The 27,573-nt window shown below is 40.1% G+C and overlaps 1 protein-coding gene across 1 annotated transcript; it reads left to right on the top strand.

The window, feature by feature from the left end:
* The first annotated feature begins 148 nt into the window (after positions 1-148).
* On the top strand, positions 149-27,464 carry TGFBRAP1 (transforming growth factor beta receptor associated protein 1). Its single transcript, XM_088530105.1, has 12 exons — positions 149-156; positions 2,995-3,696; positions 6,713-6,907; positions 7,272-7,426; positions 12,218-12,300; positions 17,387-17,728; positions 18,850-18,907; positions 20,265-20,408; positions 21,427-21,573; positions 23,587-23,746; positions 25,340-25,773; positions 26,614-27,464. Exons 2-12 carry the CDS (start codon positions 3,012-3,014, stop codon positions 26,800-26,802), a joined length of 2,592 nt encoding a protein of 863 aa, XP_088386231.1. The 5' UTR covers positions 149-156; positions 2,995-3,011; the 3' UTR covers positions 26,803-27,464.
* Positions 27,465-27,573: the final 109 nt, after the last annotated feature.

Here is a 27,573-nt window from a genome sequence, read left to right as displayed (position 1 = left end):
ACGGCGCCTCCCCCGCGCTGCCCGGGCGCTCGGAGCGCGGAGCCTGCTCGGCCCCGGCCCGGCCCGGCTCGGCTCGGCTCGGCTCGGCCCGGCCCGGCCCGGCCCGTCCTGCGGCGCCGGGTGAGGCCCGGCGCGGCGGTGTCTCGGCGCTCGCAGGTGCTGCGGCATGGAGGGAGAGCGGGCAGGCGGGAGGGCCGCGGTGCTGGGGGCGGCCCGGCTGCTCCCCAGCAGGCCGGGCCGGGCGGGCGAAGCCCGCGGGTGAGGGCCGGGGAGGCCGGGGCCCATCCCCGGGGCCGCCGCGGGAGCCCCGCGGCTGCAGGCGGGAGGTAGCGCTCGGCCAGAGCGCGGGGCCTGCGTTATTTGCACTGCGAATAAGCGTGTGCAACGCTGTGTAGCACCGTAAAACTTGGTAGCCGACTGGCCACTCGCCCGTTGGTTGCGTTTGATGGCCACGTCTCAACGACCTCGCTTCCTGGCGTTAGGGACACCTAAAAAGTAGCCCCCCGAGCGCTGTTCGTGGCTGTCTGAAGCGCGGTCTGACCCCTAGGAAGCAGCCGGTTCTGCTGCCCCTGTCCCATGTGGGGAGCGTGAGCCCCCGAGCGCCCGGAAAGGAGAGCAGAATAAACCCCATAGGGCACAGGCTGCGTGTTGGTGTTTGTCGTTGTGAACTCTTCTGTTTTTAACAGCCTCGGTTTTGCCTATCGCGATTGTTTCATTTTGTTGCTTCCCAGTTTTATGTGGTAGTACGTTGTGCTTCCCATTCAGGATTTTTTTTATTGTAGCCTTTTGTTTTTGTTTTGTTCTGTGTGGGTTTTGTTTTGTTTCCTTTTTTATGTTAAGAACACTGCATGTCTTTTATATTTCCACTGTTTCATCTGCTTTTGTAGTTTTCGGAGAGGCCTTTTTCTCTATTAAATGTATCTTCTTCAAAAGCAGAAGGACACACTGTCATCTTTGTTTATATTATAGGAAGTTTATCATTGACAGTTTCAGGTTAAAAAAGGCCGCTAAACCTCTCTCCAGAAGATAATTCATCATTTGGATTATGTATAGGCTGTCCTTAAAAACTTCTTGATTCGATGGTCAACCTGCAACCTGCTTTTTTTCTTTTTTTCTTTTTTTTTCTTTCTTTTTTTTTTTTTTTAAAGAAAATTCTGCGGATTTTGGCCCGAGAACACATTACATTCTTAGACTTAAACAATCAGCACTATCTATTTTTGTAAAAACATAACATGGTTTGCTTCTGGCTACATTCTTACATGGGACTTATATTGGTTAAGACTTCCTAATACTCCTTGCATGTTCTTCATTCCAAAGCACTCTTCTGGTGGCTAAATGAGCTAAAAATCACTGTCTGCAGCTTAAGGCAGCATAATTGAAACCAACCTTAGTGATGTCTTTGCATTGTGCAGTTTGCACGCGGGAGTCCTGTCCTGATTTTGCAGCACACCTCAGATGCCTATTGTTTTTATGAGCCTAGGTTTCTTAGAATTGGAAGAAATCTCAGGTTGAAAAGCTGATTGCGTCTCATTAGATACTTAAAATACAAAAGTATTAAGTGTTAATGATTTGGGATTTAAAAAAAAATCAGACTAAACTTTTCATATTTAGTGATTAATTGTGAGTTTTGTAGTTTAACTTTTCATGCTCATTTTTTGGAAACTTTTGGCATGGTTTTCAGTATTGTCTTGCAAAGGTCAAGTTTTTGCTGCATTTAATGAGTTGAAAGTAGCTTTATTTTTAGTACTTGTATTCAATTTCAGAATTCTCAGTAGCATTGCTTTGGTCTTTCAGTCTGCCCATAGAAACTTCATTTGATGTTTTGGGTCTCCCCTGTACGTGTGGAAGTAACTGTACATTGTATCTCCCAAATCTATCGAAGATGCTCGGTGCAGTTTCAGGCCGTGTGTTGTGTAAACGGTGAGCACAGAGCACAACCAAGGCACGTTACAAGGTGCCGTTTCTTATGTTCTCTTTGGTGTATTCAGAACAGTTGCCAGCTGGTTTCCAATAGAAATAGTGTGGTGTACAGCAAAACTCTGGGGATTGTTTTGAGAGACGCTAATAATTGCTTTGTAAACTGGAACTTCCTCTGGCAAAACTTCCTGGCTATAAAGGAATAGTATTTGCTTGCAGAATAGAGTATAAGAAGAGGTGCTTCACTGTTGAAAGCCATATTTTGGAATGGTTGTGACTGTAGATAACTGACTCTTAATTTCAGTATTCTTCTTGAGCTGATTGAATGTTTTATGAACCGTGTTTCTAAATTGGCTCTGCCTAATAATTGCTGAAGTGCCTGGTTAAGTAGAGTAAATGTGTAAATACTGGTGAATGAAACTGAAATTCTGCAGTTAAAGGAAGAAAAGAATCCTTCATTGTGAGCCACCTGATACCTTGCATAAATTATCAAAGTGACTCAAAAGTTGTGTTACATTCTTTATTATTGCTGGGAGTAAGGGGTGCAAAGTAACTTCATTAAAATGGAATATGGCTATGATATTTCATTGTAAGACTATTTATATTGCTTTCACCTTTGTCAAATAGCATACAAACAAAATAATGTGAGTTTCTAACATGTAGCACTGAAAGTCCTTTCCTAGAAATCGGAGCCAAAGCACGTGTCTCCTAACGTACAGGTGGTGGATCAAACACATGAAATGGTATCAGGGACCTACCTGTAGAGCAGAAGTATCTGAAAGTGCCAAAGTTGTGCTGCTTATTTGTGGAGTAGGCATCACTTTCAAAATAGCCGACTGCTGCTATGAATCTGCTTCATATAGAAGTAGATTGCCTTGAAGGGAGAGAGTACAATTTGAGTAATTTTTGTGGTTCTTAGCGTGGAGTGACTTGTTTAATCTGGTTGGAAATAATGACGATATAGCCTGCTTAAAAATTCAGCAACTTTTATACTGGTGAGTGTTGGGTTGCTTTCTGTGATATTTGATTTTGTGTGTGTGGAGAAAACTAAAATGTTTTTCTTTTTCCTCTAATCAGATCAGCCAGGAGGCACCATGAGTGTCAAGGCTTTCAGGCTCGTCTCTGCTGTTGAGCGGGAGATGCTGATGGGAGACAAAGCTCACATCAACATCGAGTGCATTGAGTGCTGTGGGAAGAACCTCTACATTGGAACCAATGACTGCTTTATCTATCACTTTCTCTTGGACGAAAAGATATCAACAGCTGGAAAAATAACTTTTGCTGCTACCAAGCAGCTGCACAAATACCTAGGCTTCAAAAAGTCTGTGAGTGAGCTAAAAGCAGCGTCCGCCCTCACCAGGCTGCTTGTGCTCTGCGACAACACGATAACACTAGTTAATATGATGAACTTGGAACCTGTTCCCACGGGCGCAAGGATCAAAGGAGCTGTGACCTTCACATTAAATGAGAACCCCGTGAATGGGGACCCTTTCTGTGTCGAGGTCTGCATCATCTCCGTCAAGCGTCGCACCATTCAGGTGTTCATGGTGTTTGAAGACAGAGTCCAGATAGTGAAGGAAGTGTTTACCCCAGAGCAGCCCTACGCTGTGGCTGTAGATGGGCATTACTTGTGTCTCGCCCTTACTACGCAATATATCATACTGAATTATAACACTGGTGCCTCCCAGGATCTGTTTCCTTACTGCAGTGATGAGAAACGGCCAATTGTGAAAAGGATAGGCAGGCAGGAGTTCCTGCTTGCTGGGCCTGGAGGGCTAGGTGAGACAACGGGTATTTTCGCAACTTTTGATCTTCTGGTGTTTTATCTCAGTTTGGGAAACAGAGCATAAGTAGCTATTACTCGAGTGCGAAATAATGTTATTTTTCCTTATAAAGCAGTGCTGGAATATTGAGAGCAAAAGGTAAATTATTGGTACTACATGTTATTACCTCCCACCTTTCATGTAAGTGCACAAAATTATGCTTAAATGCTTGTGTTTTAATCAGGGCTCTGGAGTGTTTTGTCTACATAGACAGCTGCCAGGAAACGTACTGTTTTCCCGCAGCCCAGAGTAACTAAAATTTGCTTGGTACTAAGTGAAATATCAAAGGCTGATAGCCTAGCTGTAGTGACTCACTGGACTGGCTTTCACAACCCTGTACTGCTATAAATTATTTTTGGGCTAGTGTAGGCAAGTTAACTTCTGACGAAGTTCCTATTAGGAAGCTTCATGTGAATTCCCTTTTGTAGAATGTAATAGGTATGTTGCATTACAGCACTAATAAGAAATGGTATTTGAAATAAACTCTAACCTAACTTCCTGTAGAATTAAACCCTGTCCTAGCTGTAGATGCTGTGAATTTCCAGGCATTTTTATGTTATCCTGTGCTCATATTTTTAGAGTGTTTTTTCAGGTCCATGTTACAGAAAATGATGGTTTAAGTGTAGTGTACTGAGTATACTAAGCTGTGTAGTGTTAAGTCCAGTAAAAAGCAAAACTGCTGTGATATTAGTTTGTTTTGGTGGAGGGACAGCACAGAAGAGCACAACCAATCTGAGGTCTTATTGGAGTGTTTTGATGATAGAGTAAGCTGAGAAAAGATGGTATCCTCTGCAGAAACTCATATTTACAAAGAAGGAGCTGGTGGGGGATGTGGAGGTCGGAGGAATCATGTCTGCAGTGGTCATGAGATGGTGGAATTCAGGATCCTGAGAGAAAGGAACAAGGCAAATAGTACTTCAGGAGAGCTGGCTTTGACTTCTTTAGTGACCTGCTTGGAAGAGTCCCATGGCCCTGTGGAGAAGGGGAGTCTGAGAGCTGTTTGACCTGTAACAATGTGACACAGAGATGCTGACAGCATGTGTGAGGATAGACTTTGGTTTTCCTAAACCCATCTAGAGCTGAACTCAATGCTGGATGTGAAGGGTGACAAGAAGGGCTTCTGCAAGAGGCAGGCGGACTGCCTGGACATGGTTTCCTTCTGACCTAAACTCTTTGATAGTTTTAGTGAGCTATAATGCACACCTTTATTTTAGCTTCCTGCTGTGTTTCTCCAGCATAAGCTCTCGGCGATGCGTGGCCTGACCGCGTGCGCGGTGACTGAGTAGTCTGCGAGCAGAGGTGGAGAACTGAATCTTCCCCCTTGTACAAATCTCACAAGCAAGAGCAGAGGGTTGTGCAGTGCATTTCCTCAGAGCTGCTGACTTGGTATAAAGCAAAGTAGTCCGCAGTGACCAATCCTTCTTTTCCCTTCCTGTTTTCATGTACTGTAGTGTTTCTCATTGCTTTTTTTAAACAAGTAAACCCTGGCAGTCTAACAAGTAAACCCAGGCCCCAAGTTGCCTGAGCAAATGCTTGTTCTACTTTGAGTGGGGTGACTGGACCAGGTGACCTCCAGAAGATCATTCAGGCTAAATTATTTTTGATTCTGTCAATTTTTAGGTCTGTTTCATACTGAAAATTGTGTGCTTTGGGGTAACTCATGCACCTTTCAGGTAGCCTACTGGCCTTTTTTAATGTGAAATTGACAGTGACTTCATCTTAGTTCCCTCAAATACTTTCTTTTCTGTTAAAAAGGCCATAATTTCTGATTGTAGTTGTCATGTTTATTATCCTTAGACAAGAACTGGGTAAAGACAAGGGGAAATACATCGTTATATCACAAATCCCCTGCCATTGAGGGCAGAGGGGTTTAGACAGGCTTTGACTTGGAACAGCACTGTGTTATGCACAGTTCCTATTCGTAAATGATTTTTCTGAATTATCTCAAACTGGAATTTCACTTGAATTGATTCTAAGACAAGACTTGTTACGGAGAAACAGAGAATATCACATGCTCTAAATGGAAGTGATGCTCTGTAGCCCAGAAGCAAGTGCAACTTTTATTAAGCAGTCACTTGGAGTGAATGGACAGGTAGAAAGATAACACAAATTAACTGAAGGTGCTTGACTGAAAGTGTGGGTTTTATTGGAATGTTAAGTCTTTACTTCACATGGAGCCTCTGGATTTTGTTGCCAGTGCTTGAAAACACAGATACCTTGCAGGATGTGACTCTTCTGAAGGAAATGAAGAAAAGTCAAGGAGTGAATGGAAGTTTCATCTCCATGTGAGGAGGAACTTCTATGAAGGTGACAGAGCCCTGGAACAGGCTGCCCAGAGAGGTTGTGGAGTCTCCTTCTCTGGAGATCTTCCAAACCCGCCTGGATGCCACCCTGTGCCATGTGCTCTGGGTGTCCCTGCTGGAGCAGGGAGTTGGACTGGATAATCTCTAGAGGTCCCTTCCAACCTCAACCATACTGGGATTCTATGAAATGCTTGGTAATAGACTGGCACCTTCTTAAGGCATTTGATGCTGTGAGAAACAAATGTGTTTAAAATGGGAGATAGGTCAGGCAGTGCTTGTCTGCAGCTCCTACTAGCTCTTGTCTCACCAAATACTGTGTGTTTTAAAGTAAATTCAAGCTACATGGCATAACTCTTTAAAAAATACTGATAAACTTGCTGAACATTAATTCTTTTATTCTATATTTTTCCAGCATATTTTCTTTTCACTCTTCAATCCTGTCACTTTTTGTTGGTGAAGGATAAAGAAAATCATGATTTGAGCTATCTAGCAAGTCTTTAAGGTGCAGTGATTTGTAAGATTTGATGCCCTGTCATTTTGCCCCCCAATGCTGTATATGTTCTTTTGAGAGTTGCTATTTCTAGTTCTTGATCTCAATGCTCAGGACTGGGAAAACAACAGTCCTAAACTAAGTCTCAAGCTCTTTTTCCCTTTGTTCTTCACATGTAGGGATGTTTGCAACCGTAGATGGCATTTCCCAGCGAGCCCCCGTGCACTGGTCGGAGAACGTGATCGGAGCAGCCCTTTGTTTTCCTTACGTGGTTGCTCTGGATGAGGAGTTCATCACAGTGCACAGTATGCTGGACCAGCAGCAGAAGCAAACCCTGCCTTTCAAAGAAGGTCACATTCTGCAGGACTTTGAAGGTATTTAAATGGACACTTATTTGCATTAGTGACTCTGTATTGTGTGCTCTGTAACATAACTCACTAGTATAAATGTGGACACAGTCTTGTTTGTTTTTTAAGCAAAATACCTACCAACCACATTAGCCATTGAAACACTTTTCATTGTAAATGCTTTCAGAGTTAGGTTCCTGCAGACTATGATAGACAAAACTTGGTCTTCCGAAACTGTATGCTCATTAAATGTGCTTTAATTGACAATTTAGTTGTCTGAGATGTCTGTGAGATTATAATTTTTTTCTGTAATTAAATTATTTTCTGTCTGTGTTTTTTACTGTGTTTCTTCTGTGGAGAACATAAACTGATACTACTTTGCTCTATTCAGGCAGAGTAATTGTGGCTACTAATAAGGGTGTATATATTTTGGTGCCACTCCCTTTGGAAAAACAGATTCAGGATCTTCTAGCCAGCCACCGAGTCGAAGAAGCCCTTGTCCTAGCAAAAGGAGCTCGAAGGAATATTCCAAAAGAGAAGTTTCAGGTCTGTTCTAATTTTCATGGAAGAGTTTCACAGTGGGGCCAGCTTGTCTATCAATGGTCAGCTGACTGCAGAGGGGATGTGTGGGGAGAGAGGGTGGTTTCTTTGATTCATCACTTATCCTTTCAGCCTTAGGAAGTGGAAGTGCTGTAAAACTGATCTCTGCTTGTAAAAGATGGTGATGTGTTGGCAGTGGAGATGTGCTTTCCTGGTTTGTACCTATTCCCCCACCTCCAGGGTATAACCTGAAAAAAACAAAGCAAAACAAAGCTCAAAATGGTGCTAGAAAAACTCTTATAGTGTTTAGCAGTAGGTTCAGCTGTTCGCTCATTTTAAACAGCAATATCAGTTTGTTTCTAGTCAGCTATTTGTTTTGAACTTTTTCTCATCAGAGATTCTTGCTGTGTCTTACACTCAACAATATTGAAACTTAGAGCAGAGCCATGCCTGTGTGTGACTGAATATTTAATATTTTTATGTGGCAAAGTACTGAGTAGCCGTTTTTATTAGATTGTTAAATTAGAGGTTTATATGCCTTCTGTCTCCAGTTCATAGTGCAAAACAGTCCTTTAGATTTTCAAACTTGAGAGAAGTAGCATGAGATTTCTGAAATACAAAGTAATACAAATCAGTTTATTCTTGATCAGTGTATGTGAATGAGTACTTGAATTGTTTTCTTTCCGTTTCCAAAAGCAAAAAGTGGTCTGTAACTGCAGAAATTGGTCTGTAGCTTGCAGAAATGTATCTGTATTCAGATGAGATGTTAGTCTTTTTTATCTGCATGAGGACCTCTAATTTTTCCAATTCTTCAGTTTATTTGGATTAAGCATGGAAAATGTCTTTGGCAGATTTAACTGCAATTCAGTATCTGAAATACATCCCACAATCTATTTCCTCTCGCATTTTTTTTGATTTTTTTAAGTATTTATTGTCTTTAGCATAAGTTACCTAACATATCTTCTGTGTGCTGAATATCTTACCTGCACTTCTGAAATTACTGTTTTCGAGAATATTGTAAGCTCTTGTGATTTTAAGTTAGTGTGTTCTTTAATTTTTTTCAGGTAAGTGCTCTTAAGGGTGTTCAGTTGCTTTACATCTATGCTACAGCTGAAAAACAAAAGATATTTTATTTTCAAGCAGAAGAGCCAATTGTAGTTCTGAGCAATGCTTATATGACCCAGCTCAAAATGGAGTCTTCCTCTGATTCGTATTAGAAGATGGAACTTGGCTTAGCCCTTGAGAAAGGAGTCCAGTTTTCAGAGCACATCAGCAGCTGCAAACATGATGTGTTAAACTGGCCCTCTGTGGTCTCTGGTGCCTAACGCTGTCACCGCAGGTTTGTTTGAAGGACCTCAGACCTCAGCTGTGGGCTCATGTAGCAGAAGTGTAGAGATGTGATGGAGCACAGCGAAGTTACATGCTTTAAATGTATCTTGGGTAACATTTCTGTAGCATAACATACAGTAATTCTCTCTTAATAGAATATATATTTATTCTGCAAGCATAGTTGAGCTGCTTTATTCATTCCCAAGTAGTTAATGCTCTTTTTGGGGCCATTTTATACTAGCAGGGGTAGGAGGGCAAAGGTATTGAGTTAAACTACTTGATCCAGCAGAAGAGTGATGGTATTTGAGTGGTGTGTATATATATAGTAGAGCACGCCCCCGCCCCTTTCTTTCCCCACATGCTCCTTTAATCTTCCCAGTTTGATATGGCTTTTGCCAGTCTGTGTGCCTTGAACTTGATGATGATACTGTAGCACAGACTTTTTGGGGAGGTAGGGCTTTTTGCTGCAGTTGAATACTGCTTGGTTATTGCATGGATTCATGTTGCCTCCCTCCCTCCTTTAAAATAAATAGTTTAGGTATAATTTAAGTGATAATTTGGGGTGGCAGTGGTATTGAAACAGCTTAATGTACTCTAATGTCTGAATTATGTGTGCAATCAGTGTTTTAGTTATTGTGGAAAAGTAGGTCATAGATGAGTAGCCCTGTTGCTTAGCCCTATGGGCTGTAAATTTCTCTGTGCATTAGATGAGAATTCTTCTGTCTTTGAGAATCAAGAAATATTGCTAGGTAGAAAACTACTAAGCACAAGTGGTGCAAGGATATCATTCTGGTAGAGGAGTAGCAAAGGCTTTTCTACCATGCTACCATGAGATGACTGAACACTACGTATTTGTTAATTTTTCAGGACAGCTGAAGTTTGCAGAAATCATGGTGGTTGGTAGTGAAGACCTTGCTTAGATTGACACACATCTTGCATAGGTATCTCTTTTTTTACCTCTCATTTTGTTTAGTCTTAAAAAAAAATGTATAAACTACATCCAGACCAGTCCAGAGATGAAGTAATTTTCTAGCCAAGCCTCTCCTGGCTATCTCTGTAGTAATGTTGACCATGCTAGTAAGGATTTCTCTAGCAATTGACAGAAAGCTTCACTGTGGCTATTGCAGCTTTAATATTAACCTTTCTGTTTACTAGAGCTTTTTAAAATGCTGCTTTTCAGTTAATTATTATGTGTTTGTAACTAGATTTTAGTTCCCAATATTTGTTTCCATTCAACCAACAATATAGAATTCTCTTACAGCACTTTGAGTCCTAAAGTCTCTCTTCAAACAATGATAAGGGAATTTGTGTTGATTTTTTAAACAGGTTATAACCTAGTACCTTTAATACAAACATCCAAAACACAATATTACAGGTAACAGGTCTGGAGGAACTTGAAAAGATTGCTTTTTTTGTTTGTTTTTTCCCCATTCCAAACAAAATGTAAGTAGATACAGCTCTTGAATAACATCAGTCTGACTAGATGATCTCTAGAGGTCCCTTCCAACCCTAAGCATTCTTAAAAACCTCTGGGAAGGAAACTGTAGAATTCTTTCCCTTTTTGCCTGTAAAGTCCCTGTCATGAGCAGTATCAATGTCTCATGTGCATCTTGGCTGAAAATCAAGGTAACTACTCCCTGTCCTATCAGGACGTCTTTCCAAAATTGGGAAAAGATCAATAGAAGCTGGAGGGTGGGGAGGGGAGGCAATTTTGCACAACTTTGAGACAAGTGCCAGGTCAATATTGTAGATAAAAGTGAGTATCCCTCAATTGGTTTAAATTTAAAACTGATTTTAGCCCTATTCTTGTATGAAGTTCTTAACTTTTAATTGAAAAGATTGCTTCACAGACCAATCTATACAGTTAAGGGATTAACTTAAGATGGATTAAACTTAACACCAGCACTCTGATTCTTTGTGTACATACTAGCGATCACTTTACTGTAAAGATTGGAAACAGCCTAAAAATGCTTCGGATATCAATTTTCCTAGGAACATGAGAAATTATTTTCTAATCTTCCCTGGAAAGTGTAAGGCCACATCTTGAAGATTTCTGATGCCACAAGGGGCAGATATTTGCTTAGAAAACATTGCAGTCTGCATCCTTAGTTGGACACAACTGCCTAACATAGAAGCACTGAATTTATAGTTTTGTTTCTTTGGAGAGAGGAAAAAAAGCTTTTTTGTTCCCCCTTTTCTCTTCAACTGTGGGAGGCAATAAAAAAAAATCAGCCCCCTTGCAAAGCAGCAGGTTTCAGTGGCTTACTGACATCACGTCCATAGGCTAAATGGACTTAAGCCAAACTTCCCTCTTGGTAAATTATGAATGTTAATCAAGACAAAAGATCACCAATGGGAATATTAGTGTACCCTACTTGAGGTCTCTTGCTTTTTAGTAATTCTGTTGTGAAATATATTGCTTAATATATTAAATTTTCCTGGTATTCTCACTGAAATTGGAGGCCTATTATTAACAACACCACTTGTAGTCCTCTGTTAGATGTTAAAAACAGCAAATTCATAAGGAAGTTGGAGGGGAAGACTGAAGGCATGTGGATATAGCTCGCTGTGTTTGGAAAATGCAAAGCCAAAGAGTCACCAGCAATGACGTTTTCCAGATGACAGTTTACATTACATTTAATAATTCTCTTTTGCCATTGGAAATATTTTGGGCACAAGGACTTCATTTCACCTGGTGGCAACCAACTCAGTGTTCAGATTAAATACCTAGCATTTATAGGTGATTTTTTTTTCTCTGTACTGAGTTATTTTTGCCTAACTGTGAACTTAGCAGCAAAACTTGGTTACATGTTGTTTTTCTTATAGTTTGCTTGTGCTTTCTGTGTTTTTGTACTTTGCATAAGGTGCTGCTGATCAGCTAAACTTAAGTTTAGAAGTATTTATTTTTTAAAAAAAATTGCTAGGCAGAAAATCAGAAGTATGATCATTCACAGTGGGGAGGCTGTGAGAATCAGCAGCAAGATATTATTGGAAGACTGAGGAGAGGAGGGCAGGCAGTTGGCTTTGTGCCTTTTATATATACATATGTGCGTGTGTATATATATATACACACATGTACACAAACGTACCCATGTGTCCCATTTGCCTATTCAGTTGTGGGGGTCTCTGAAGATGACCCACTTGCCTTTACATTTGCTGGTTCCATGAGCAAAAACTCAACAGTCAAATTCTTATCAAGTAATAAGTCATCATTTGAACATGTAAACTTGCTATTTGTGACTTGCCTTTTAGCAAGTACTCCTGAACAGTGTTGTGTCCACCGACTTTTGTGGAAGAAAGGCAGCACTACGTGCGCCTGGCTGAAGATTCTTTATTCAGTGTTTGTTTTTTTTTTGTTGTTGTTGTTCTTGTGGGGCTTTTTGTTGTTGTTGTTTCTTGTCAGATAGTTATTGCAGTAATGACTAATACCCTATGGATGATGATGTTTTTTTCTCTTCTTTTTCATAGGTAATGTACAAACGAATCCTTCAGCAAGCGGGTTTTATTCAGTTTGCACAGCTTCAGTTCCTTGAAGCAAAAGAGCTCTTCAGGTAATTCTGTGACAACAAATTTACTAATAGGCTTTCAATAAGGAGTTAGGGTACTTGGTTTTAGAAATGTTTAATGACTGGAATGTTTTTTGATGTGGATGTGAAATCTCTGTGATCAGATGTTTTTGTTGGAAGGGTGGCATTGGGGCAGTTTTCCATTATAAAACTTAATGCAAATGCTTTTTCTGTATGCCAACATATTTTAGCGTTGACACTGTAGGCCTGTAGTCTGATTTTTCTTTTTGTGGAGATATGTTGACCTGATGCCTATGAAGGTCCAGGCTGTTTTATTCAGCCTGTGCTGTGATCTATATCATGAAAATTGCCTGGTTTCTTTTAAGTATGTGTTTCCTAAGAAAAAAATGACAATTTAAATACTGTTCATGCAACTGTACTAGCTTTTATGAGGATGTAGATACTGAATTTGTGTTAACACTGGTTCAGCTAGATCATTTTCAAAAGATAGATGACTTTTTTCACAGATTGATCTTGCTATTGCACTTTGACTCTGTAAAGTGGTCAAATGCTGCTTGTTTTGTTTTACCTGACTATTTCACAGAATAGCTATCCTTAACAATCCTTCTTTTGTATGTAGAATGCTTTGAAAAAGTTGTCCTTGGATTAATGGAGATAACGTGAAGGAAGGTGAAGCTGTGGGAGATGTTACTATTGAGGAGGGAACTTTCCATTTTCACTTCAAGCACACCCGGATTATGTGAAAACACAGGTCTTTAATGGGCAATGCACAGTGAACAGCGATTAGGAAATGCCAAGATTGTCCTAAATATCATTTAGGAGCAGCTTCTGTTCACAATCTCTTTTATCGTCACTTTTTTGGCTTTAGTGCGAAACCTGCAATCTTCCTTCCTCCTTGCCAATCTCCGAGACACTGCACTCGATCGCTGCTGTTGTATAGCTGAAGTAGAAGTACAAGCTTTGTAATACAGAATCTCTTGCTGTACCAAATTCCTGAAAAGCCCTTGCGTGTGGTCCTCTCTTGCTGGTAGTTGGTGGAAGATGTTTTAAAAGCAGTGAGCAGAGGGAATGTATCAGGAGCTCTAGCATCTGTGGGAAGAAGGGGGTGATTCAGTTGGATTGGTCTTGATTTGTAGCTCCCCTCTATCTAGCAGCCCATCAGGAGTCGGTTGTAAGGAACAGGATTTAGAGAGCTCCTGTAGAGAGTAAAATGTTTCATGAGAAAACACAGTCCAACCATGAATCTTGAAATGTCATCCCAGGGTATTTTCTTCCTGCAAAATCTTCAACTGCAGAACAGAGAAGTTGCTCGTGATCTGCTGAACCCTTTGAGCGAGACAGTAAATACCCCTTTTGTCCAGCCATTTGCAGGCTATTCAGACTGAAAAGTTCCTTGTGGGATTCAGGGTCTCTGATTTTTTTCAGCCCTGGCTATCACAGCTAGTTCAAATAGCATCTGATGGGGCCCCAACTCTCCCGTGCACTTTTTTCTTCAAGCATCGATAAGTCTCAAATGAACAAGGCTAAGATACTGGCAGTCCATGCAACCACTTGCTCCAGTTCCATGTGTTGCATTGCAGGTATTTCAAGCTACAGTCAGTCAAAAATGACTGCTGTTGTAAAGTGCCAAAGAAAATATTCTATCTGTTTGAATGAAAGGTGGAATTAACAATGAAACAAGGAGAAAGCAGCATCTCGGAGGATTTGGTTTGTCATGAACCTCTTTCTGGCCAAATTTGCATGGAGATTGTCTCATTCCTCAGAAATCACCTATTGGCTATAGACTAATAGGTAAAAGCATACTGGACTAAAAGCTTTGTGTTCCTCTTTCCATAACTTGTCTTAAATAAAACTGCATCTGATAACTATGAAATTAAGCATCAGAATCTTAAGTACAGAAACTGTTAAGAGAAATACCTTTTTGCTAAGTTTCTTTGGGTTATGCTCTTATGTATGACTATAGAAGAATGAGGAGAAGGAAGAAAGGAAGTGATAACTGTTCTGGAACTCAAGTAGCTCGACAAATAAAGGAGAAGTTACTTTCTTCAGCTGGAGCAATTAAACTCAGTGAGCTGTCACAGTGGTGCTTGCTAGACGTGACATAAACATCTGCTATTTACAAGTTTTGCTATTTCATATCTCTCATTTAGAGATTCCCATGGAGTTGGACCAAACAGAAATGTTTAGTGAGCCACTTGCTGAATTTGAGATATTTTGCTCAAGTGTTGATAGCTGTCAAAATGAAAATAGTTTCCAGTACTCAGTTGTATCCTTTCACTGGTTAGATGCTGCTCCCAATCTGGCAAATAGGATACTGAAGCTACTGGTACTGTAGAAGTTAGAAGAAAAAGTCTTAAAACTGTTAAAATGTGATATTTAACATAGCCTACTTATTCATCTGTGTGGTTGTTCATTCCACCTTAGACCATCTCCACATACTTGATGGTGTAGCCAGTAGGGGAAATAATGATCATAGTTGGATTTCTACAGATTGAGAAGGCCGTTTTGTTTAATTTTGTTTAATATAAATGCGTGAAGAATCTTGTTGAAGAAAACTCATCTTTCTTTAAATAGTTAACTTTATTGCAATATATCTTGTATAATACAGCTTATTTTCTGCTGATCCTCAAGCCTTTTAAGCTTTCGCAGAGGAGATGGACTAGCCACAGCTGCAGTTAGGTTGCTGTAGTAAGTCAGTGCTAAGAGCCCAAGTGCTGTTTGAACCATGAGGTTATGCCAGTGACAACCTCATGTTTCTTGGTTATTCAGCCTCTTCGTTTCCCATCTCTCTGAGTTCAGTCATGATGTGAATCTAGATTTCTGAAACTCTGAAGTTTGAAAAAAGGGATTCAAAGGACACTTCAGCTATAGGAATATGCTATTGCAGGACACTTCAGCTATAGGAATATGCTATTGCAGGAGACATGGACCCTTTGTTTGCTAGAGGCTGGCCTTTCTAGGGTAGTGGGTTTTTCAGACAAAAAAAAAAAAGTATAGTTTAGGAAAATATACTACTCATACTTTCCATAGGAAAGGCTGTTTTCAGATTTCCCTCTGTTGCTGTTGGCTATCATTCATTTTGCTGCTTCTGTGCTTTGCATCTATTGACAGTCCCTAGGCTGTGCAACAGGATACTTGATGCTTTAAAAGTTCTTGTTATTGCTGCTATCATCTGTATCCTTCTGCTTTAGTAGCCCAAGGTTGATTTTTACTGTCTCAAACATTATTTAAAAAAAAAAAAAAAAGGCAACAGCTATTTATATTTATGGGTTCAGTTTTGTTTTTAAACCACTCTAGTTTTCTGGATAGTTTTAGAAATACCTTGGCAAGAAGTCAACAATTCAAGGCTTGCCTCACTGCTTGTGTTGCTTCAGAGAAGCTATAAACCCGTTTGTTAGGATCTTCCATACTTTATTGCTGGCAGAAGGTAAAGATTTTCCTGCTTCACCTATTGCAGTAGTCTGCAAATTATTTTACTTTCAAAATTTTATGCAAGGGCTGTGGAGGGAAAAGTTTTTCTGAGTTTGTGGATCATTGGATAAAACTTTCCTCTTTTTGAAATTAAATATAAGAAAAAGTAACTAACATTTCCTTTATAGAGTTTTCTGTTCATTTTGAGCTTTTTCAGCAACAATATCTTTCGCCTTTTAGGAATGCTTCTCTTCAAAAATGAATAGTGAAATTCCTAGTGAAATGAAACCTAAATCAGGATTTCTTGCTGTCCTTAGAAGGCAAGGCCAAGAGTAGTAGTTGCTGTAGCTCGAGTTCTTAGCCCCTCGCTCAGGGTGAGGGAGGTTGCATAGAGCAGTGCAAGGAAGCCAAGACAGAGATGACATTTGGGCAGATTGAGAAATTTTCAGTAACTAATTCTGCCTAATGAGGTTGCTGTTCTAGTGACATCTACTCACTGAAGAATAGAACGGAGGGAAAAGTGTTTTTAGGCCTGTACTCGATTTCTCTTGAACAGGGAGAATACGTAGAGAACAAGCAGTAGAAAATAGAATGAAGCGAGTACACTCATCCTGTCAGTAGGACTGATTCCATATAAAAAACACTAAATTAAAAAGTGGCTGAATCCACTTCACATGACCGTTGCTAGACTGAGCTTACCTATATTCAAGCCAAAAGATTGGGATTACAAGGTGCACATCAAAATGTTCCATGCCTGCTTAGATACCCACCTTGAAACTTTCAGGACATCTGTTTTTTGGGAGAAGTTTTAATCATTTTGAATATTCTGAAGGCTTTATGTTTTCTATAGAAAACAGAAGCTTTCTGCAGAATGACTTGCACAATCTTTGTGGTTTGCCTGAAAGATTTCACTATACCATTTTTTTTTGCCTGAACCAGAATACTAGCTCCCTAAATATACAGAAGTCCAGGGCAGTCCTAAGAACTGTACTGAGTCTATTCAGCTGTTTTTTTCTGTATAGATCACTGAGCAGCTTTGGGATGTTGTACTGTCTGCTTCTCTGGTTGTTGACAGACTAGTAACTTAAAAGTAAAAGGTTCATCCAGTTTCTTAATTCTCAGAGCCCCCTCTCTAGAGGAGGAAAAAGAATGATGAATGAGTTGGGATGGGACAAATCTGGGTTTGATTTTTTGGCCATTTCATACACAGAATCCCAGAATGCTTAGGGTTTGAAGGCACCTCTAGAGATCAGCTAGTCCAACCCCCCTGCTCCAGCAGGGACACACAGAGCATGTGGCACAGGGTGGCATCCAGGCGGGTTTGGAAGATCTCCAGAGAAGGAGACTCCACAGCCTCTCTGGGCAGCCTGTTCCAGGGCTCTGTCACCCTCACAGGAAAGGAGTTCTTCCTCACATGGAGGTGGAACTGCCTGGGTTTCAATTTATACTCATTACCCCTTGTCCTGTCACTGACAACCACCGAGAAGAGTTTGGCCCCATCCTCTTTACATTCTCCCCTCAGGTATTTATAACTTTGAAGGTGCTTTTCCCCAATATAGAAGGCAGTAACCTTAAGAAGCCGACAACTTGTTATTGACTCTAAGCATCTGTGCACGCATTTCCAGTGTGTTATTTTTTTGTGCCTATGTATACTTTTTCTTTCTTTTTTGCTTCATCTAGTTTGACACTGTAATTGCAGAAGCGGCCAGCTTGACGTCCGGGAGCTGATCTCTCTCTACCCCTTCCTGTTGCCTCCTTCCTCTTCATTTATACGGTCTCATCCCCCTCTGCACGAGTACGCGGACCTAAACCAGCTGACCCAAGGCGACCAGGAGAAGATGACCAAGTGCAAACGATTCCTCATGAGCTACTTAAACGAAGTCCGCAGCACTGACGTTGCTAATGGCTACAAGGAGGACATTGACACGGCTTTGCTGAAGCTGTATGCAGAGGCAAATCACGAAAGCCTTCTGGACCTGCTGGTTTCTGAGAATTTTTGCCTTTTAACAGATAGTGCTGTCTGGCTGGAAAAACACAAAAAGTGAGTGAATTTTACTGCAGTTTTGAGATGAGAGGGGGGAAAAATGTTGTTGCTTCACTAGTCAGTAGCATTTAAGCCTAGATCCCTGTGATTTCTCTGTTTGGTCCAAAAGATGATTTGACTTGTCAGTGTTTAAAAAAAAAATAAAAAAATAAAAATGTGCACTTCAGGTAGAAGCTATTAACTAACTAGTAGCTTTAAAATGGTAGTAGCACTCAGATGAGCTTTTTCTTTTGAACTGTGACCTCCAGTGTCCTCATACTGATTCACTACAAGGATTATGCTTAGCCTGAGTGCAGATGGCTTCAATCTGGAACTGCCCAGAGGTAAAGAATTGTCTGGCAGTCATTAAGCAGGGAATGCTAGAAAATAAATGTGTTAAATATGAGCTCCAGTCATATCTAGTATCCCAATAGCTCTGTGTGGGATCTAGTTTCCTCATCTTTAAGCTGTGCACTATGCTGTTAGTGACTACAGTGGTGGAGGTCCTAATTGTGATTAGGCTTAAAGTAGTTTCAGTAGTTTTGCAGAATTCTCCTGGCACATTTACTTTGCGTGGCAAACTTTGTAGTAAATGTGAACGGCAAAACATCATTTCATGAGATAACCATTCTAGAGCTTAAACATTGTACTATACAAAGAACTCTGTAATGGCATCCTAGAAAGCAATTCCTTGTGTGACTCTCTCATTTAAAAAGAAAAACTTTTTGATGTACTCATACTAAATCACTTTTATGATATTTTTAGATAGCTGATTATCTGCTGAAATAATATTTGGTTTTGGGAGCAGTACCTAAAATACAAAGAATAGAATGGGGGGTGTGTGTTTTTTTTAATTTGACACATACAAAGTCAAGGTTTGAGATACTAATTGTAGTCTCCTTTTAGAGAAAGGAGGGTCAGATGGATCACTTGTAGGACAAGACTTCTCTCTTTTGATCGTAGAAATCGTAAAAATGAGGCTGCAGTTGCTTGTTCAAATGTGGACCTAAGAATTTACACATCACCTAAAAATCCCACCATAACCAACTATTTGTTATAATGCCTGCTATTTGAACCGTAATGAAATTGGTAGAAAGGATCTACAGACTTTAATATTACTACTTTTTTCTTCTATACAGGTATTTTGCCCTTGGTCTCCTGTATCATTACAATGGTCAGGATGCTGCAGCACTTCAGGTTAGAATAAAGCTTTTAGTGTTGTCTGTGAATTGAACCAAAATATCAGGTTACCCCTCTGAGATTAAAATCTCTGAAGTGCAGATTTTCTTTGCTTGAAAGTTGCAGGAGAGAGAAACTTGAATAAATTGATATTTTACATGCAAAAAACGAAGAATTTGAAGTACATAACAGCTATTCAGATGCCTTTATGCTATTTCTTTAGGTAGAATTCTGCATCCCTGAACATATGTTTGTACTTTTTAAAAGATGTACAGAAGCACTAAAATAACCCAAAGACCCTTTAGGTGGTTTTGGAAGGGGCATGAGGGCGTATCCTATGCCAATTGATCTGGACACACAGCATCAGTAGCAAAGTATCATGGCAGACACTGATAGCAGTTGGGAGTTGTGTCCTTTCTGTGGCTCGGCTGCACTTAGTTCACAATTTGTGGGTTTCAGCTGGCTCTGTAGCCCTTTTGGGGTTCCCCCCTCCCCTTGTCATTAGTCACTCAGACCAGCAGTGGTTGGTAGACTGCCAATTAAATAACTATTAGTCATGTCTGTAAAGCTCAGTGTGTAAAAATGATTTTTTTTCTGATCATATACTGATTATCTGAACAGCATATATCAAATACATAAAATATGCAAAACCTGTAGCAGTTTTCATTACTGCACGACTTTGAGAATATGGTTATCATCATGACTGTTAAATGCATTCAGGTCCCTTTGTAAGGAAGCAGAAACTTCCTGGGTAGAAACAAAAGGCAGTAAGAAAACAAAGGCAGTGAGGTGGGGCAGCAGGGGAGTTCTCCTTTGCCACATGTGTCTGGCTTTGTTTCAGGAATCTGTGTTTATTGCTGACCTGATCTGTTAAGTGTAGCATTTTTAAATTCCATTTATGGTTAATATAAAAATATATACTTATAGTGCTTCTAAGTTTTGCACTTTAGTTTTGACTGAAGAATTTTATGCTTAGTCTAAATTGGCATCATTTAAGTTTGTGCACTTGAAAAACAGATTTAAAATAGGCCCCACATTGAAGGAATTTTATCAAAAGCTCTCTCTGCAGTGGTTGTACCTCTTCTAAGTGCTCTGGCAGTTGTTTTCAGTGTGAGAACGCAGTGAGGTGGGTTTGGAATGTCACGAATATACATGGCATATACAAGAAAAGCCTTTAACACAGGAGTGGTGCAAATTTAATGACCAGTGAGATTCCTGACAATCTGCTTTCCTTGAAGCTCTTTCTAATTCCACAAGTACCTATGGCTGATACTAGGTGTAGTGATAGTGTGTGTAAATTCTGAGCTGGAAGACTGAGTCCATGTTTTAGGCACGATGTCTATGTAACTCTAATCTCTGTGCATTTTTGTTGCAGTTATGGGTGAAAATAGTTAATGGAGACATTCAAGACTCTACACGGTCAGATCTCTATGAATACGTAGTGGACTTCCTCACGTTCTGCTCGGACCACGATCTCGTGTGGAAGTACTCTGAGTGGGTTTTACAGAAAAACGAAGAGGTACTTCTTTCTTCTCAGAATATCACAAATAGAAGATAAGGCCTCCGAGACAGTTTGGGTATTGAGTAACGTTTGTATAGCTAGTCAGACTAGTTGCTAGCTAGTCAGACCATTCTGAAGAAAATTTAATAACTCTTAAATGATGACTGACAAAAGCAAACTGCCAGGGTGCTTCATTCTTTTTAAATCCCTCTTAGCCACCTGTCCTGTTGGTAATTGTCCCTTTTTCTTCTGAAAACACTTGGTCTTTCTGAGCAATGAAAGATACAGCATGTCTTCGTATTAATCCCACTTTTTAGAGTTTAGAAAAAAGAAAAACGTTATCCTAATGGGTTACAGTGCTGCTGCTAAAATCATCTTATCAGGATTTTGGTAAATGTAGTATCCCTGTAAATAGGCAATGACATAGCTGGAATGACCTTTGTTCAGGAAAGTCCTTTTAATTACAAGAATTAGTATAATTCCACCAAAATTAAAAATATAATTTTGTAATATCTGTTAGTGTTCTGTGCCAAATGAAGTGTCAGCTGAGTGCTCTGTGTCAGGCAGTGTCTGCTGCTGGAACCTTCCACTACCTGATGTGCATTAATTTAAAGCACGATCAGTCATCACATATAGTGACCAGATTTGTAAGTCTTGATTTTGATCACTGAAAAAATCTCTTATGTGGTGGCATACACAGAGGGGTAAGGCTGAAAAAAATCTGTTTTATAACTTGTGCTTCCTTCCTGCAAAGGACTCAAGTATCTTTCTCTGCTGTTGAACAGATTTGCTCACTTCTTAAGGCTGGTAGAAGTTCTGCCCAACAGCAGATTTATAGGCTGGGCAATTATATGGCTTACAAATGGAGGAAATGATGATGGGGTTAGGTGAAAGCTCAGAAGCACTAAGTGGTGTAGTCTTGGTGCAAGGGGTTTTGTGTTGTGTATCTTAATGCACTAACTGATGCTGCTGTTAAATAGGTGTTTAAAGTAAAAGCGTTGCCACTAACTTCCCAAATGCAATTAACTCTTTCTAGGTTGGAGTACAGATTTTCACTAAACGGCCTTTGGAAGAGCAGGAAAAAAACAACATTAATCCAGATGATATCATCAGTTGCCTTAACAAATACCCTAAGTCACTTGTTAGATATCTAGAACATTTAGTATTGGAAAGAAAAATAGAGGTAAGTCCTCCAAGAATAAAAAGCATAAGTTTCACAGCGCAAATTGCGGTCATTTGAAAAATGCCAATGTTTAGAAGAAAGTAGTATAACTTCAATACCTTTAGATACACTCCTGATAGCTTAAGCTTATTCTCAAAAATCACTTCTTCCCTACAAGATCTGGATTTGAGATTACATTCTGTTACTAACTTTTCAACTTGAAAATGATGGTAAGGCAGGAATTGATGGTTCATTAGCTCCTCAGAGTTCTTCCATACCACTATTGCATGCTTTGGTTTAAATTACAGTCTGTTTTGAGACTGAAGTTAGAGTATCTCCGTGATGCCTTGTTACTCAGTTACACTTACGAACTGTAAATCCTCAAGTAGGGAGCTGATTAACACAAAACTTGGTAAGCCACCTACAAAGTGCATAGGGAAAGATGAAAAATAGGGATGTTTGGTCAGTCATAGTTGGCTGCATATTGATTTCTAGAAAACATGTTTAAGTGTTAGTGTGTAAATCTTAACTGTTGTTTTAGAACACCTGAGGCTATCTGGCTATAGCTTCTCACAGTAGGTAACAGAGCTAATGACTTGCAGTGCAAAAGAAAGGTCATCCTCTGGTAAGGCCATAGAAAAATGGTTGAAAGATTGCTAATCCTGTTGCACTGTGGCAGTAAGACACTAAGCCTGCTAATTCAGTGTTTCACAAGTAGATGTGTGTTCTGTCCTGGAGAGATTTATAGAAGAAGCATCAGAATTAAGACATGTACAACTTATGTTGTAGGATTCCAAACCATTCAAAGTTGAATGACTAGAGTGCTCACAGTTCATAAACACCACTGTATCCTAGCTTTGGATTTTATCAATATGTAAAGCATAATACAGAAGAAGCAACACATTTTGGAGCTTGGAAACGAGGTGCTTCAAGCACAGGAGAATATGACTTTAAGCTGTAAATAAAGCAAAGAAGTGAATTGTGAAAGAACTGAGCAGATCTGGTGGCCAGTCCTCTAGCTTGCATTCTTGAAATGTATATGCTAGATCAATGGTTTTCTTCTGTTGTTGTTAAAGTATATTTATATAATAATGCAGTAAATATTTTCAAGGATCTGGTGTATGGCACCATGACTAATAATAATCCTAGTTTCTAATGTCATGACTATTTGCAGACAAATACTAACGGCTGAACGGTGTCTTTGGAATGAAAAAAAAAAAAAAACCCACAAACATAATTAAATTTATTCTACCTGCAGGTAAAAAGCTGGATTTGAAACTGTCCTCTTCAGAAAGTGCTGGGTCATTGTGAATGCCTTTGTGGGAATGTTTCAAACAATAATCCAATTATCAACTATTTTTTGCTGAATATGTGGTGGTGAATAGTATGAAAGAGCGCTATGCTAGTACATATATTGCTGTATTTAGATTTTATATAAATTATTACACATATTGCTCCATTGATACATTTTTGTACTGGTTATATACTTCTGGTGACTTCCTTGCAATATATTGCAGCAAGAGAAGAGGTCAAAGAGCACACTTGAATATGAAGAAGAACGAATTAAGTTAAAATTACTCATTTTACAAGGCGAAAAAAAACACAAAGGCACAGTATAGGTTATATTCGTATGCAAAGGAAAGATCTGCTTTATTGCTTTAATTTTCATTAGCTGAACATCTGAAAGGAAAACTTTTGCCCAAGAACCTACTTATTGAGCTTCTTTATTTAAGGCAAAGTATGGTTTAGGACTAAGTGGGTTTTTTTTCAATATCTGTATTTCAGAAAAGTCTATGAAATTAAGATAGCATACAGAACTCAGAGCAGTTGTTTTGTGATGTTCATTTGAATAACTTGTCATTTGAGTAATTTCTCAATTTGCATGAACAAAAGATTTTTTTCTGACTGATACAAACTAGGTGAATGTATAAAAACACATTTCTATGCAATTATGTAAATAATCATCAAAATATTATCGGTGGGAGAAGAGGTTGTCTTTGTAAACCGAGCTAACACTGCCCTCTTTATCTGTAGAAGGAGAAGTACCATACCCACCTAGCTGTCTTGTATCTGGAAGCAATACTTCACTTGAAATCTGTGGCAACAGATAATTGTACAGAAACAATTGAATTGCTGTCTAAACTGCGCAGCCTTCTTCAAAAATCTGATCTCTATAGAATTCACTTTATTTTGGGTAAGATGTGTTTTCTCTATTATAAATGCTATATATCAGTTCTAGGAGAAAGTAGGATAAAATCTTCATAAGGATAGAAAACTAAAGATTTGAGGTTTCTAGGTGTATAGGGCTTAACCTGCTGCTTTCAAATAGATAGAAGTTGCTAGAAAAGGCCTATCTGTTACCACTGGCTTTGGTCTCACACATTTCATGAGTTAGAGCAGTATGTTTGCTGCTGCCCCAAGCACAGACTGCTATAGCGGACTGGGAGAAAGATCATACCAAAAAAAAGTTGTTTCTTTTTGAGCTGTAACTTGTGATGGTCTTTTGCAAATGCAAGAGTTAAATTTTTAAGCAGTCTGCCTCTCAGCGTGAAAGATAGCTGAGCATTAAGGAATTAATTCCCAAGGACTTGTGGATCTGTCTTGGTTGTTCTCCACAATTACTTCCCCCCCACAACCCTGAAAACTGGGATTTATAGTAGGCAAAAATCTGAGTGATTTTTTGTGTAAAAAAGGGCAATATACATCTTGGCGTAAGGCAAGCAACAATTTAACAGCTGAAATTAGTCCTTGGCCAGTGGTTATAATGGCTGTTGCCAACAGCAATGGCTGTTGCTTCCCGAAGGATGAGAGGGAAATGACTTGTTATTATAATGAAATAATGAATTGGTTTTCTGATCTTTCTCTGAAAGAATTGGTACTTGAAAGGAAAATGGCTGAATAACTAAAATAACAGTACTTTCCATCCACTTGCCTTTCCAGTCAAAGCAGCTTAGAACAAATAATTTACAAATATCAGTCATGAAACTTTTGCTCTTTATGAACCTTGTTCTTTTTAACCCATTTTTTTTAAAGGTAGGAGTTACAAGCAGGATTGTTCTCCTGAAATCCTTGTCCGTATGCTGTGGATACAGGATATCTTACGTGAAAAATTTTATCTTATATGATGATGAGATGAGTGCATATGCTAGTGCATTCCTCCTTGAGAACCAAAATATTTAAGGGGGAAATAAAATTACTAGTGTTTTACAAAACACCATACTTATTTTAACCCCCGTTTACCACTTTTAATAAGTAAGAGTTTTTACTTTATCCTGAAATTCCTGATGAACCTGCTATCATTCTGTTGGCCAGTTGCTAACACTTGAACTTCACAGCTGCCAAAGTGGATCGAGGATTTTGTATTGTCCTTAAGATTGCGCTGTTTTGCTACCAGTGTCTTCTATAGACTTTCAAAATGTTATTTTTGAGGAGGAGAGGTTAAAAATACTGCAGCTTTGTCTTGTGGCCGATCACAGATGGGAGCAGCGGGGGCAGAGGTAGCAAGGCTCAAGCTAGAGCTGTGGAAGGTATCAGTGCCATTGGTTTTGTTATTGTCACAGTGGTTTAGTGTTGCGGGAGGGTGTTCCTATATTTTGTGGTGTTTTGTTAGATGGTTATGTATGCTTGGACATCCTTCTACTATTATATCTGTCCTCTATATAGCTGCCAAAATCTCCTCAGAGATGATGAGAATCGAGCTCATCACATGGGGGGTGTTGGTGTCAGCCCTGGGAAGGGAGCAGCGCTCTCCTCCGCTGAGCAGAACGTTGCACCCGTCTCTTCACAGATAAAATCCAGGGCACCGATCTTCACATGGAAAGCGCCATCTTGTACGGGAAGCTCGAAGAGCACGAGAAGGCTTTGCACATCCTGGTGCACGAGCTGAAGGACTTCCGTGCCGCCGAGGAGTACTGCGTGTGGAGCTCGGAGCGCAGGGGGCGGCGCTACCGGCAGCGGCTCTTCCACATGCTGCTCGGGGCCTACCTGGGCGGCGACATGGCGGACGGCGCCCTCGTGGCGCCTGCCGTGGACCTCCTCAACGGCCGCGCCGCCGAGTTCGACGCCGCGCTGGTCTTGCAGCTGGTGCCCGAGAGCTGGTCCGTGCAGCTGCTCTCGCCCTTCCTGGCCGGAGCCGTGAGGCAGAGCGTCCACACGAGGAGAATGACCCGCGTTGCGCTGGGCTTGGCGCAGGCCGAAAACTTGATCTACAAATACGAGAAGGTCGGTTAGTCCCGTTGTGGTGTTGGGTTTTTGTTGGATTTTTCTTTTTTTTTAATAGAGGCATTTTGAAGTTTCGTGCTTTAAAGGGCTCAATTGCAATCTAATGTTAGAAATATTAGGACAGAGTTGTGCTGTCAGGTTGCAAGCAGTTCTAATAACTGTATGTATTACTATGACTGCTTGATTCAAAATTTATTTTACCCTTTCCTTATAAAACAAAAGGGTTCCTTAAAATAGGAACCAGCTTTGTGGGCTTTTGGACTGAATGAAAATGAATCTGGGATTGCTAGTTTAATCTTTGGCCAAATTTTAACAAACTTGAACTAACATTTCGCTTGGATTGAGCCTTGCCAGAATTTGCAGTTAAGTTTACGGAACACCTGGCAAAATTCCAAGCTTACCAATAGCTTTTATAAGTGATAAGTTCACTTGTGAAGCTTTTCGTCTTGGAGCTGTTGCTTAAAGCTCTCAGTGGATTCTTACATTTATTTAATTCTAGCAACAGTTTAACCTGCAACATGTGCTAATACTCACTTTCATTGAGTTGGTTAGGAAGTTGCATAGGTTGCATGGGACATGTGAGCACATGCACTGTACACCACCACCACCAGCAAAAACCAGTACTTGGGAGGAAACAAGGAAACTAGTATGAATGTGGAAATGGAATTCAAGTTAAATGGTTCAAATGGTCTTTTCCTATGACCTCAGTCACTGACAGAGTTTGTCCACCTGATGGAGTTGCAATAGTACATACTTGTATCCGTTAACTCTTCTCGTACTCCCTCCTAATTTCCCTGCTTTTCTTGATAGATTCATGTTTGGATTCTTTCTTCCTTTCAGGTTAAACAAAAAGGAGCTCCAATTTTTCTGTCGGATAAGAAGGTCTGTCAGGTGTGCCAAAAACCCTTCTGCGAGCCTGTGTTTGTGAGAGACCCACATGGGGGCATGGTCCACACGCACTGTGCTGCAAACAGACATCTGAATTCAAACATGACTCCCCACTCTTCCAGCTCCAGCAATCAGACTTGAAACACGTTCCAGGTCCCACATGTTCCTGTGACTTTTTACCACATTGGAAGTGGGCTGGAAAAAGAACGAAGTGCAGCTACTCTAGGTATCAATCAAGGCAAAGGTAGCCCCTGGGTTAACGGGAAGACTTTAGCAAATACGAAATACGGCCACTTATCCTCTTGTTTTCTAATGAATGTAGCTAAAAGATAAAAATCACTACCGGAAATGGAGAGATGCAATTATAGGCTCATCTGTACATACTAAGAAGCAATTAAAGAAAGCGAGCCATTCCTTCACAGTCAAGATGAATGTTAGGGAGATGAGGCAAAGAACTCTTTTAAGAAATGTCACTTCGCACTGGATAGGGTGTCGACAGGTTTTTACAGGTGGGGATGGTCATCTGTGGCAGGTGGAGTTCCTGGAACGTTACGTGTCGAGACTGGCACAATGCAGTTCCTTATCAAGACAAAAACATGCATTGGTTATAATGCTGGCTGCAGTGTGTCCTCCTTCGGGCTGGATTCTCTTCCCTGGGATCACATTATGAACTTGTACTTTGCGCTACAAATTGTTGGCTTTGCACATTTTAGTTTTTTTCTGTTTTTTTTTCTCTCTCCCTTCTCCTCTGCTGTATAGGGTTAAAACAAACTTAAGCACTGGTCTCTTAGGTTTCTACTCTTACAGTTAATAAACTCAGTGGGAACTGATAGCCTCAGTCACAGGTGTGCTTGAAAAGAAATGGAGTTGGATTGTCTGGTCAGACTGTAGTCACTTTTATATGGGAGAAGA

Source organism: Tinamus guttatus, unplaced genomic scaffold, assembly GCF_059628265.1.
Source record: "Tinamus guttatus ecotype Peru unplaced genomic scaffold, ASM5962826v1 Tinamus_guttatus_pri_ptg000030l, whole genome shotgun sequence".
NCBI classification, from domain to species: Eukaryota; Metazoa; Chordata; class Aves; order Tinamiformes; family Tinamidae; genus Tinamus; species Tinamus guttatus.
The sequence above is the reverse complement of the archived record's forward strand: the minus strand, read 5'-3'. Positions and strand labels throughout refer to the sequence as shown.

Bases quoted from the DNA above. Each gene is read 5' to 3' on its own strand.
- TGFBRAP1 (XM_088530105.1), top strand. From the start codon at position 3,012: ATGAGTGTCAAGGCTTTCAGGCTCGTCTCTGCTGTTGAGCGGGAGATG. The intron at 18,908-20,264 runs GTTAGAATAAAG...TTTTTGTTGCAG, and splicing joins AGGATGCTGCAGCACTTCAG to TTATGGGTGAAAATAGTTAA. The intron at 20,409-21,426 runs GTACTTCTTTCT...AACTCTTTCTAG, and splicing joins TTTTACAGAAAAACGAAGAG to GTTGGAGTACAGATTTTCAC.